The sequence below is a fragment of the Muscardinus avellanarius genome (assembly GCF_963383645.1).
Source record: "Muscardinus avellanarius genome assembly, chromosome: 11".
Lineage (NCBI taxonomy): Eukaryota > Metazoa > Chordata > Mammalia > Rodentia > Gliridae > Muscardinus > Muscardinus avellanarius.
Window position 1 is genome coordinate 93,058,499 of NC_137797.1, and position 12,946 is coordinate 93,071,444.

At 54.0% G+C, this 12,946-nt stretch overlaps 1 protein-coding gene across 1 annotated transcript in view; it reads left to right on the forward strand.

Annotated features, from left to right (window-relative positions):
* Positions 1 to 12,946, forward strand: part of IQSEC3 (IQ motif and Sec7 domain ArfGEF 3) — a gene marked incomplete at both ends in the record, with an annotated part of 113,425 nt that overhangs the window by 53,491 nt on the left and 46,988 nt on the right. Inside the window, one exon of the mRNA XM_080706089.1 lies at positions 5,731 to 6,010. Coding sequence (XP_080562215.1) covers positions 5,731 to 6,010 — 280 coding nt within the window. The remainder of the gene's footprint in view (positions 1 to 5,730; positions 6,011 to 12,946) is intronic.

The following is a 12,946-nucleotide window of genomic DNA, read 5'->3' on the forward strand; positions in this document are numbered from 1 at the left end:
AAGCTTTCTTACCTTTGAATGAGGATGGTGATGACCAGTCTCTGTGAAGCTCACTGGTGTTTGGTGCCCAGGTACTTCCTCTGTATAACCAGAGCTGCTGGTAGTCCTGGGCACAGTGCTCAGCATAGGGAAAGTGCCCCATGATTATTGCTCCATAATAGTGTTCTTAGCCTAGGCTCCCTGGAGTCTGTACAGCCCCCGATGTGAAGGTAATATTTGTCATGTGTAAAAGAATGTGCATTTTTTTTTTAGAAAGAGAGCATGAACTTTTACACAAACTATCTGGAACCTAGAAAAGTTCTATAGGTCTGGGAGCAGGGAGACCAGGGTAATCCCAACTATCAGAGAAAGGAAGAAGGAAGAAAGGCTGGGTGTTCACTGTGGATTGGGTTCTCTGGAAATCAGACTCTGAGCTTAGTGTGTTGACATTTTACTAGGTATGCGCTTGGGATCGGCCTCCATGGAGGGGACAGGGAGGTACACGACATGAGGCAAAGACCAACTATAAATACCCAAGAGCAGCCTTGGCCAATCACATGAGCTCTGGATCGAGAAGGACTTATCAAATGTGCCCTTTGTTGGATCAGAATAGCTGTCTGAATATTCCAGTTGGAATTGGTCATTGGATGTAAATAGCCCTGGAAAAGATGTGACCTTTAGTCAGGTAGCTGTCCATAGCTGAGACAATCCCTGATTGGGCTGATAGTTAAAGATGGTCTCAAATTGCTCCCAGCAGTTGAGCAAGAAGTCTTTCCTTGAAGGGGGCTCTGACTGGTACATCATCAAGTCCACCTCAGTATCTCTGCCATCTACTCACCTATTCATCCATCCACTTATCCATCCATCCACTTATCCATCCATCCATCCATCCATCCACCCACCCATCTGTTGGTCCATCCATCTATCTATCCATTTGTCCATTCATCCAGCCACCCAGTCACCTGCCCATCTATTCATATGTCTGTCCATCCATCCATTATCCATCTGTTTATCCATCTATCTATTCATCCAGCCACACATTCATCCATCTGTCAATCCACCCATCCACCCACACATTCATACAGCCAACCAGCCAGCCAGCCAACCAGCCAGCCAGCCAGCCAGCCAGCCAGCTATTCATTAAACATTTATTAAACACATCTTATGAGTCAACCCACTGTGATAAGCACCTGTGATTAAAAGATGCACGTGGCATAGTCTGGTGGAGAAAAGAGACACATCAATGAATAATTAGGTCACAAAGTGGTTGTTGCTGAAAGAGAAGCAAGTGCCAAGAATTATTGGAGCATGTAAGAGGGGGGTTCTGACTCTTCCCGGGGGCAGCAAGTGAGTCTTGAGAGTTGACAAGGCAGAGAAAAGCATGGGCAGAGGGTTGGGGCATGGAGAGAAAGCATTCCAGGCAGAAGGAATCCCGGGAGAGGCATGATGGTGGGAGAGGGTGTGGCCAACTTGGGGACAGTGTAGACAGAGTGGACAGTTCACTTGGTGGAGATGGGGCTGGAAAGGGAGATGGGGTAAGGTTGCGAGTGAACTTTACCCACCAGTCCTGGGGAGTCACTGGTGGGTTTTGAGCAGATCAGCATTGAAGCACCTGCATTTGAGAGAGTCAGCTCTGATGTGGGAGATGACAGGTGGACGGAGTGGTCACTGGAAGCCCAGAGGAATCTTACAGGACCAGGACCAGGCACGCACAGCAAGTGCCTCGTGTCCCTCTAAGCACCAGCCAGCTTCCCACCTGAGCGACCCTCTTCTCCTGCGATGTTCAGTTCCACAACAGGTCCTTCTGCTCTTGGGAACAAATGGTGTTCCTCTGAGCAGCTTCTGTTTCCCAGTTTCTCAAAGACTTTTACTTCCCATACTTGAATCCTGTGTTCTCATGGACGGGCTGACCTCCATCAATGGCCCAGGCCCCTGGACGTGGATCAGCTTAATGTCTCATGGACATAACCAAAGCTAAGAATCCCCTCAGTTTGATGCCACTCACGTTCTATTTGTTTGCCCTCTCAAATGGGCACCCAACCCAGGGAGTGACCTTATAGCCACCACCACTCACGTGCCAGCCATGACCCTATTTCTCCAGGCTACTCTTTTGCCACTCAAGGAATTTGTTTGTTGGCTGAATGTAAGCCCAAGAGAGCTAAGGTCACCAGGATCCCTTGCAGGAGATCAGGGGAAGGCCTTACAAGAAGTCTGTATGAATGAATGAATGAATGAATGAATGAATGAAATCTGACTCACTAGGAACGACAGCTGCACCCACGTGGGTTCAGCCCAGCAACTTCTGGACGTGGAAGAGACACAGCCCGTCCTGCGAAGGAGTGATGTTCTTGGGTGCCAGAGCAGTGGGCTGTGGGTTGAAGAAGATGATGCCTAAGTTGAAATAGATGGTGTGCTCTTCTGTGTTGGCCTAGGATGAAGATTCCAACGTCTTTGCTCAGTCTGTCTGTATACACGGGGTACAGAGAGGAAAACAGGCTGAAGGCATCTGCTGATGCAGAGGCTCTGAGCACACAGCTCTCTTAGCTGTTTCAGGTTTGTGAGGGCCAAAGGTTGAGAACCCTCTCCACTTAGGAATTCTCCATATTATGTTCCTGGGGATTCCTCTGGGGCTTGGTGTCATAGGCCTCTAGCTCAGAAAACAAACCACCGCCATTACCATTACCACCATTTATTAAGGACTGCTGTGGGCCAGGCACCCACTGTATCAGCATCTATACATCCTTTCTGTTTCCCACAGCAACCTCCCAAAGTACTCACTAGGATAACCATTTTGCAGATGAAGCGATAAAGCCACACAGGATAGATAAATCGATCAAGGTCACCTAGAGAGCATGGAGCCGGACTCCTAACCCTTTCCTGACACCAAAGCCCATGTCCTCTGCCCTCCACTATGTAACCTGGGAATTGGCCATATTGGTGAGTGCCATCCAGGGGTACCACGGCCACCTTCCGTCCTGCATCCTATAGGGAAGGTAGGCAAGGACACGATCCCCTTTAAACACTTGGCTGCCATACGCCTGGGAGGCGTGGTGAAGGTGGGCACAGGTGGAGTGATTCTACCAGCCAGGGAGCCTGGAGCATGGGGCTGCTGAGCCTCGCCTGGCTGGCCTCTGTGCTGCAATCCAGACTCCTAGAATGTGCAAGCTGGAAGAGTCTTAGAGGTGAGCAAGCTCCCCTCAAGTGACAGGTGAGGAAACTGATCCAAGAGGAGGACGCACAATGCCCAAAGCCAGAGCCACTGAGAAGCGGGGTGTGTGCAGAAAGTGTACATGCGTAAGCATGAGTGTGCATGTGTATATGTGTGTGTGGGAGCTGGTGCAGAGCCTGGCTTCCAGGACCCACAGGTGAACTCAAGAGAGAAAACCCTGGAGCCTTCGTTAGACCCCAAGGGGCAGCCCACAGACGGACACCCGTGCCAAAGGCTGTTTGTCAAATTTGGGTTGTTTTTATGCAAGTAGTTTACTTGGGACAAGGTGACCCCACATGTGCTTTTAGGGAAGTAGGAAAATGAGACTCGGGAGAGTAGAGAGCCTACGCAAGCTTCATGAATGATCTAGCCACTGCTTTGGGCAACTGGGGCTCCATCTCCTGGGGGGCACTTTTGGGAGAGGATAGACTGTGCCTCGCAGATGTGTCACCTAAGGGACAGGAAGGCCAAGGGTATGTGTCCACCAACCTCTGTTGCCATCAGCTTGGGTGTCCAGGCCAAAGACAGGCTGGAGAGGAGGCAGGGGAGGCTGGATGCGTCCTCCAGGCCTGGATGCAAGCTGTCCCGTGATGAAGGGCTATTTCCATGTGCTCCGAGAGGAGAAAGGGCATATGCTATCGCAAGAGGAGTTGAAGTTAGCATTTCAAGAGAACTCTGGGGGATGCTAGTGAAAAATTGAAACCAAAACAAATCAAAGATACCCAGAGCCACATGCAAACATGCAGCCTGACCGGTGGCTACAGAAGAAATGGGGAGCAAAGATCTAGGCAGCAGCAGTGAGGGGTTCCTGCTGCCCAGGTGGCCCACCAGCTCTCCCACACCTCTGTGGGGGGGGCACCGTGCTAGGAGGACAGACGGAGAGGGAAAGGGTTCTTCACCCCCAGGAGGAACAAATACCTCAGTGCGCTCCAAGGTCACGTGGAAACAGAAAGAGCTCCTTCTTCAGGTCTGATTTGGAGCAACGGAGGCAAAGCCTTGGGAGAAATAAGTACTGAGTTTGTCCAGCTCTCCTGTAGCAGGGCTGCCCATGCCGCCCCCGGGCCCCTGCTCCGCCTGTGAAAGAGGGGAGGCCGGAAGGCTGGCCACGCAACCCTGAGCCCCTTCAGTCCTGACTGCTGTCACAGTCTGCTCTGTCCCAGGGCCTGGGGTTTTCTTTCATTCTCTCATCAACAGTATTGATGCAGGACGCATCCTTTGCCCAGCACCCAGTGGGGAAGTGGGAACTGAATAAAATTCAGGAAGGATTGACGAGGGAATAAGAATAAGAGGGTATTGATTAAATGCATATTCAGCGCCAAATATCTTACATATACGAACAGCCCATTGGGTAGGATCCCAATGGGCTAGTGCATCCCGTATACAGAAGAAACCAAGGCTCAGAGGCACAGCGACCCGCCCCGCGCCACCCCATGGTAAGGCTTGGATTTGAGCCCAGGCTGTTAACCGCAGTGCTGTTTTCCCTCTGTGAAACAGACAGGGACTCTGGAAGGACAGTTCCGACAGAGCGTTCTAGGGGACAGTCGCTAGGGAAGGCCTCCTGGAGGAGGTGGCTTAGCACTGAACCTTGAGGGAGGGTAGAACTTGGACTCTGCGGGGCGGGGGGAGGGGGGAAGCACCAAGAGGACAAACTCCGCAGGGCAGGCTGGAGTATGGCGGCCCCTGCAGGTGCCAGCAAGTTGTTCCTATAGGGTAGGAAGAAGGTGCTCAGGCTGCTGGTGGCTCTGTGGGTGCAGAGGAGGGCCCAGGGGAGAGGAGATGCCTTTCTAAACCAAGCAGGGCAAGAGCCCTCTTCCTCAGGCCCAGCCCCCCATCCTGGAGGGGCTTATGCCCAAGCCAGTCCATTAAGTATCCTCTCTCCCCCAGACTCATTTGGGGCTCAAGATGTAGCTGAGTCCCTGTAATTCAGCTTCCTCTCAATCACCACTTACATGCACCCGTGGCCATGAACCAGTTTTAAGAACTTTGACCGCCGGGCGTTGTAGTGCACGCTTGTAATCCCCGCGCTTGGGAGGCGGAGACAGGAGGATTGTGCAGGTTCGAAGCCAGCCGCGCTGGCTTAAGAGACCCTGTTTCCAAATAAAAAGTATAAAAATAGGTCTGGGAGTGTAGCCCGGAGGTAGAAGGGCTTCCAGGAACCCCAGTACCACCAAAAAAAAAAAAAAAAAAAAAAAGAACTTTGACCTACGCCTTTCCCAAATCCTCATGAGGTAGGTATTATGATTATACCCATCTTCTAAATGGGAGTCAGAGGTGTAGTGAAGCTAAGTCAGCTGCTCAGGGTCCCAGGCGGCTAAGAGGCAGAATCCACATTCAAACCCAGAGTCACTCCTAACCACCTGCTCCTGCGTCTCAGCAGAGGGCCACCAGCGTGACCACAGCTCCTCCCACCCTCTGGGAGACCCTCCCGAGTTCAGGTTCCCCCCTGGCCTGGGGCTCTCCCCTGCTGTAGCCCCCACCAGTCCCATCAGAGGTGAGGCCACATGTGCCGCCCCCCAACGAGCTCCGTTGCCTTCTGTTCACAGTGATGGCTCCTGCGCCCAGGCCGGTGGGGGCATGGAGGACTCCGTGGTGGCAGCGGTGGCGGTGGCAGCCGGCAGACCCAGTGCCCATGCCCCGAAGGCTCAAGCCCAGGAGCTGCAGGAGGAGGAGGAGCAGCCAGGGGCGGGGGGCGCCTGCCCCAGGGCTGGCCCCCAACGCATGGCCTCCCCCAGCCGGCAGCAGCCTGCCCTGGCAACAGCGCTCTGCTCCCACGCCCCTGCTGCCTCCGAGTACGAACTCTCCCTTGACCTAAAGAATAAACAGGTACCCAGGGCCTCCTGGTGGGGGGACGGGGAGGGTGGTGAAGGGGCCCTGCCTTTGGGGGCTGTCCAGGGCACCAGGGATCTCACATCTGGGCACACCTGCAGGCACACACCTCTCTCGCCATGTTATTCCAAATTGACCTCCCTAATTGCCCCTCCCCAGAGTCCAGTTCCTCAGGGAATGAGCTACAGGCCACTGCCCAGCTCCCCCAAGGGCCTTGACCCGGCAGGACTCCTACCCTCCGACTGCCCCGTGCTTACGCAGAGTGTGTGGGGGCCCTGCCCTTTCACAACATTGTGGAGCCTGAACTGCCCCACAGACCCCTTAGGCAATAGCCCACTGTCCCCCCAGGAGAGACCCTGTCTCCGCTTTGCTTAAAAGAGGTAGCCCAGCTCACATGCCCGCCCACGAGCAAGCCCAACTCCCTGGTACACACAGGTGCAAAGACCGTGGCCTTTTCTAGGGAGTCTGAGGATTCCCTGACTCAAGCCAGCTTGGGGAATCTGGAGCTCTCCTGTTGGAAAACAGCTTCCCCATAGAGGAATTCAAAGCCTTTATCTGACATTTGGTGAAGCAGGAAGAGAAAGGGGGCAGATATGCCATGGAACCTAAAAACCAGATAGTGCCACAGGATGTTTTAGTGGACCCAAAGGAAGGCCTACAGGGGTGTGTATGCACATGCTTAGAGGAAGCTGAGATTGTGGGATGCTATCCAGAAATCGTTTTCAACTGGGAGACAGAGGGATGGATCTAAACCTTGTTCCTGTAGTTCACCTGTGGCTTTGGGATGCCAATTAAGCACCCTGGGTCTTGGTTTCCTCATCAGCAAAATTGGGAATTACACCTTGAATCACAGCCAAGATCCCCTCTGGCTCGAGAATGCGTAGGTTCTAAAGAACCATCCTTTAATCGAGGGACAAGGTAAATCTCAGGAAAGGCGCTGAGCAGGGAAGTAAGTCTCTGGGACTCAGTGAAGCCAATCTAATCTCCTTTCTTTCTTTGGGCGCTGATGCCAAGCTATTATCCTGGAACAGGCCCAGCTACAGATAATGCATCTGTCTTTCAGTAAAGTATTTTGACAAAATTACCCATGACACATATGTGGATAAGATAGGAATATGTGGATTAGGTGACAATATAGTCAGATGTGTTGTTATTAAGCAGAACTCACAAAAAAGAAAAAGCATTGATTTTTTTTTAATCAATGCCGATTCCAGGGGCAGCAAGTGGGGGCACTGTCCTTGGTCCTGCCCAGTTCAACCATTTTGACGTGGTGCTGAGAGGTGTAAAAGTTACAGTTACCATGCTCTCCTGTGCAGAAATCTGAAGGAGGACAGCTAGTGCCTTGGTGATAGAATCCAAGAGCTAAGAAAATCTGATCCGGACAGAAAGATGGTTTACATGAAGAGAGTCAAATGAAAGAGGAAGAAACCGACAGTTCTGCTTGTAGCGTGGAGATGTCCGCATCACTAGTGTTAGGGGACAGACTTGTTCCAGGGGGAAAAGCCTCAGGGTTCCAGCTGAGTGTAAGTGCGTGGTGGCAGCCTGGCCAGCCAGCAAAGCAGCTGTGGCTGCAGTGAGCGCAGCCCCCGGCGGGCAGCTGGCCGGCGGTGACTGCTCAGGGAGTGTCCGGATCCCAGGCGTGGTTCTAGGGTGGAACCGTTAGCTTTTCAGATGCTGTGACCAAAACACTCAACTTGGAAGGCTTCTTGGCTTGCAGTTTTGGAGGGTTCGGAGGTTTTGGTCCAAGGCTGGCCGGCTCCAAGGCAGAAAGCGCTCAGTGGCAGGGCTTTAGGGCACGGCAGAGGAGGAAAAGCCACGCTCAGTGCTAGGGTTGACCTTGCACCTGTGATCCTCTCCTGTCAGCTTCCCAGTACTGAGATCCAGGCGCACACCACTATGCCCGATTGAGGCTTGTGTTTTAATAACTACGATACGCAAAGCAACAAGGGGGCAGGGGTACCAAGAAGAAAAAAAGACATGCCCCCTTCCTGTCCCCCAAAGAGATTACAGTTCTATTTAAGGAGTAGCTAGCTGGGCATAGTGGCGCACGCTTGTAATCCCCGCGCTTGGGAGGCTGAGACAGGAGGATCGCGCAGGTTCGAAGCCAGCCTCAGCTGCTCAGTAAGGCTCTCAGCAACTTAGTGAGACCCTGTTTCCAAATAAAATATAAAAGAGGCCCGGGAGTATAGCCCGGAGGTAGAAAAGCCCCTGGGTTCCATTCCCAGCACCACACATGGACAAAAAAAGGAGTAGCTAATCCATAACACCAAAGAAAATTTGAATATTGGCTTGGGCAAGAGAATTAGCTGATTTTTGACTGAGTGGAATATGAAGAAGGGTGAAGGAGTCACCATTAGCGGGTTTTTGTTTGTTTTTTTTTTTTTTTTGGTGGTACTGGGGATGGAACCCAGAGGCCTTCTAGCTCTAGGCTATACTCCCAGACCTATTTTTATACTTTTATTTGGAAACAGGGTCTCACTAAATTGCTGAGAGCCTCACTAAGTAGCTGAGGCTGGCTTCGAAACTGTGCGATCCTCCTGTCTCAGCCTCCCAAGTGTGGGGATTACAAGCGTGCGCCACCACGCCCGGCACCATTAGGGTTTTATAGAAGGTACAATTCCAACGTGTGGAATGTCAGGCGGGTAGGCCTGGGTTGGCAAAGGTGAGGACTGGTAGAGGGGGCTAGGCAGACCCTCTTGCCATGTCAGTCCAGCCTTCAGAAATAGCCTACCTGCCCTGGTTGTATAGCTTTCTAGACCAAGCACAGGCTGTGGGTGGGGAAGAGGGCAGAAAGGGATTGAGGGGGCCAGAGCAAGGTCACTGAAAACACAGCACCTATCTACAAGAGACCAAAGTCCATTCCTCTCCCTGCCAATGTGCTGTGTGACCTTGGGCCAGCCGCTTATCTTCTCTGGGCCTTAGCTGCCTCATATATATCTCTTTGGGGGCGTTTCATGCTATTCTCTTTGCCTACCCTCAGCACTGCACTTGGTCTTCTTGCTTTAGGACTTCCTCTCTGGCAACTTTCTCTGCCCCCCAAGGCTGCATTGGGGGCCTCTTCCCCGAGGGCTCATGCACCCAGGTGCTCCCGTCCAGTCCTCCTGGAAAGCAGGGCGTGTAGCTCATTCATCATTATACCCAGCTCCGAGCACAGTGCCCCCACAAAGAAGATCCTTGTGATGAAAAGGAAAGGGATCTGCTGAAGGGGGCCCGGGACGGCGCGAGGCCTGGGGCCAGGGCCCGGCAGGCTTGTCTCCTTGTGATCTCGGATTTGGTATGCCCGGCCCCGCAGCCCTCTGTTCTATGGAATCCTGTAATCGCCGGACTGAAGGGGCCCCAGGAAATCACTGCCTCTGTGGCCACCCCCTGCCAGCCTCCTCTGTCAGCTGGTCTAGACGCCGCCTCTCCCACATATCCCCACTGAGGGTACCCCAAGCCCCACTGAGGGCACCCCAAGCCGCACCGGAGGCCAGGTCAGGCCTCCCAAGTGCGCCTCTAATGGCGCTGTGCCCTACGTGAAAACCTCAATGGCTCCCACTGTGGGCAGTACAAAGGCTTCTCCCAGCTCCCCCGCCACAGGCCCATCCCAGGTGGGGGCCCGGCCCCGCCCCGACACATTCCCTGTGTCCATTTGCCTTGGGGCCTTCGAATATTTCATTTCCTCCCTGGCCCACTCCCCAGTCCTGCTTCGCCTGGTGGTCTCCACTTACCCAGAGGCCTCAGGCGTCTGGCACGTACTCCTGCCCAGAGCCCACAGTCCACTCTGTTGACTGGGAGTTGTCCCTCTCAGAAGGACAAGGGCCATGTCATCCCCAGGGCCATCGCCAAGTTGAGCACTTAGGCACCAAGCGCTTCTGTGGACGCCGCTCACCTTGCAGTCCACATGGTGAGCGAGAGGCCCCGGAGCCGCGCACTAAGTACTGTCCTGCTCTTCCCCGCCATTATTCTGCGGCCAGTGTGATCCCTGGAGCATAGGAATTGCCAAACAGAATGTATGAATGAATGAGTGAAGTGAAAGAATGAGTGAATGAAGCTGTCCCCCAGCTCCCTTGTTCCTGAACAACCCCTCCCCCAATTCATTTCCCCACAGGAGGCCTTCCCTCACGGGCCCATTGTCCTCTGCTTCTTCTGCCCTGGACCCCGTGCCTCCCCTCAGGGCGATCTTTGGGCTCAGCCTAGGGGGCAGGCCCCTTGGGGGACTCCTGAGGAGAGGCCGTGGTGAGGAGGTAGAGGGCCCAGGTGTGACTTCCAAATGCATTCAAGCCCTCCAGGGAGTTTGTGTCCTGTTCCCCAGCATAGCTGCTGACCAGGCCCTCCTGGCTGTCCAAATGGCAGCTGGCTCTCTGTGCTGGCCAAGCCCCGCCGGGCCCCTGAGCATGCTCAGCACATGCAGGCCCTGCAGGCTCTCCTGGAGAGCCGGCCCCTTCCAGCAGCTCTCCCACCCCAGCCTTCAGGGTCCAGCCCCACCGCGGCACCTCTGCAGCGAGAGGTGGCTACATTTCTCTCTCTGAGCCTCAGTTCCCTCCGTGTGAACCGAGAGCATCTCTAGGCTCCTTCTTACCCCAAAGTTGAGACTCACGCTGGCAGGTGGGTGGACAGGCTGGCTGGTGCAGGCCAGTCTGCAGAGGGCAGTGGGGAAGGCAGGGTCCTCTCCAGCCTGCAGAGGGCGATGGGAAGGCAGGGTCCTCTCCAGCCTGCAGAGGACAATGGGGAAAGCAGGGTCCTCTCCAGCCTGCAGAGGGCGATGGGGAAAGCAGGGTCCTCTCCAGCCTGCAGAGGACGATGGGAAGGCAGGGTCCTCTCCAGCCTGCAGAGGACGATGGGAAGGCAGGTCCTCTCCATTTGGTTTCACTACGTTTTGGAGAATGGCATTGCATTACTCCTCTGTCCTGGGCCCTGTGCTGGGCCTGGGGACACAGCGATGCAGAAGACACAGCCCCAGTCTCCACGGAGGGCACCATTACCATCCCAATTTCAGAGACTAAAAGACATGAGCCTTGGAAGCAATGTGGCCAAAACTTGGACTGAACAGGCCATGATTTGAACCCAGTACCTTCTCCCATCTCCTGCCATTGCAGATGGGGGTGGAGGTTGCTTGAAAGTGGTGCATAGATCCCTGGAACACTGGAGAGAGCCAAGCCCCACCTGGGGTCCAAGTGGGCTCTTGGAGCAGCTGGCCTGTGGTCCCCCATGCCGACTTGGCTGGAGTCAGGAAAGGCCTGGGGACAGCCCTCCATGTCCTACCCTGCTATGTGTTTGCAGGGCCTTGGACAGCAGGCCAGGAGGTGGGTACACACAGGAGACACGAGCTCCAGCCCTCTGGGAGGTCACAGCCCTGCCCAGTGCGGGCTCCTCTCCCCTGGACCTCTGGAAGCACCCCAAAGCATCCCTCCCTTCCCTGGACTCTCTGCTCCTCAGCAGGGTTACCCTTGCCAAGTTCTAGATGCTCATAATGTAAGATTGAATGAGCGTGTGTCCCCCAGTCACATAGAGACACGCCGAGATCTATAATCGGTCTTACGGATATCTTTATTCGTGGGAGAGCGGCCTCCAGCCCCCGCGTGGCCGCGGGGGCCGGTGGCAGGGGAGAGCGTGCGTCCCTCCCTCTCGGGCTCCTCTCTGAACTCTGCACTCTCTTCTTCCGGACCCGGGAGGCCCGGTTCCCTCCCAGAATCACAGAGCTCCACCTCCTAGCTTCCGGCCCTGCCCCCTGCGGGGCTGGGGGGTGACTCACACCTTACATTCCGACCTCTTTGACTAAGGGGTGCAGAAGGGCTTTGACTAAGGGGTGCAGAAGGACGGAGTTTTTGCTCATCTAGTGGCTTCAAGCTGAGAAGGGGCGCCGTCAGTCAAGGGCCCCAGTCAAAGGCCCCAGGTCGGGAGAAACCAGGATCTGAGCCGCTGGAAGGGAGCAGGTGGCTGTGGTCGCAGCGAGAGTTGGAGGTTACCCTGGAGAGCTTGGTGACTGGTTTGCTTTGAGGAGACTAACAGGCAAGGTGCTATTAAAGAAAAAGAAAATTGTGAGAGCGGAACCCCGGCTGGGCAGAAGCCCTTTTTGATGCAAGGCAGTCACTAGATCTACTAACTTAAATAGCAACATTTTCCTGAGGAGAACGTCTACCGCCCCTTTAGCAGTTTTTCATTAGACCAGAGTTATTAATAGCAGCAACTCCCGAAGCAGACCCCACACCATTCTTTTTCAGCATTGAGTGAGTATGGATTTGTCTGGTCAAACACCTGTTACTGCATTAGGAGCATCAGTTACCCATTTTGGAAGTTTAATACTTAGGCAATTTGGCATCCAAGGAGGGAGAGCACCATAGTATGTAAACAAGTGGACCTGCTAAAATATAAACATCAAAGAGAGTTATGTCGAGAGAAACAAAGTTTAGTGGGTCCCAACACCATGTAAGAGGATTTGTCCCTGCCGTCATCACCCTGAACCGAGATTTGAGAAGGAGACTAAGGCCTGAAAGATTGAGCAGGCCACCAAAGAGGAAACTGGCTTATCCTGTACCTGCAGTTACCCTGGGCCAGCAAGGAAGATGGAGGAAGGAGGATGAGGGATTCCAGGAGCTGTCAGTCCTTGGTCATACCAAATAGGGCCAGCGGCGGGTCCTTGTCCAGAAGGGTAGACCCCCTGTAGTGAGGTACCTGAGGTCCACCGCTTTTTAAAGGACACTCACCTTCCCAATGGCCATATACTCCACACCTGAAACAGACTCCTGGAGGTGGTTGTCTTTACTGTCGTCCTCTCCTGGGTGGCGCTTGCCACCCGGAAAGCTGCCCTTCCTCCTTTACATTATAATTTCAGTGGGGCTCCTCAGATGGAACTGCAGCTGCACCGATAGGAAGCCCTGGAGTCTGGTCAGCCCTCTCTCTGGCTGCCTTCAGGATCCGATCACGTTCGTCTGGATTTAGAGAAGAGGTTAG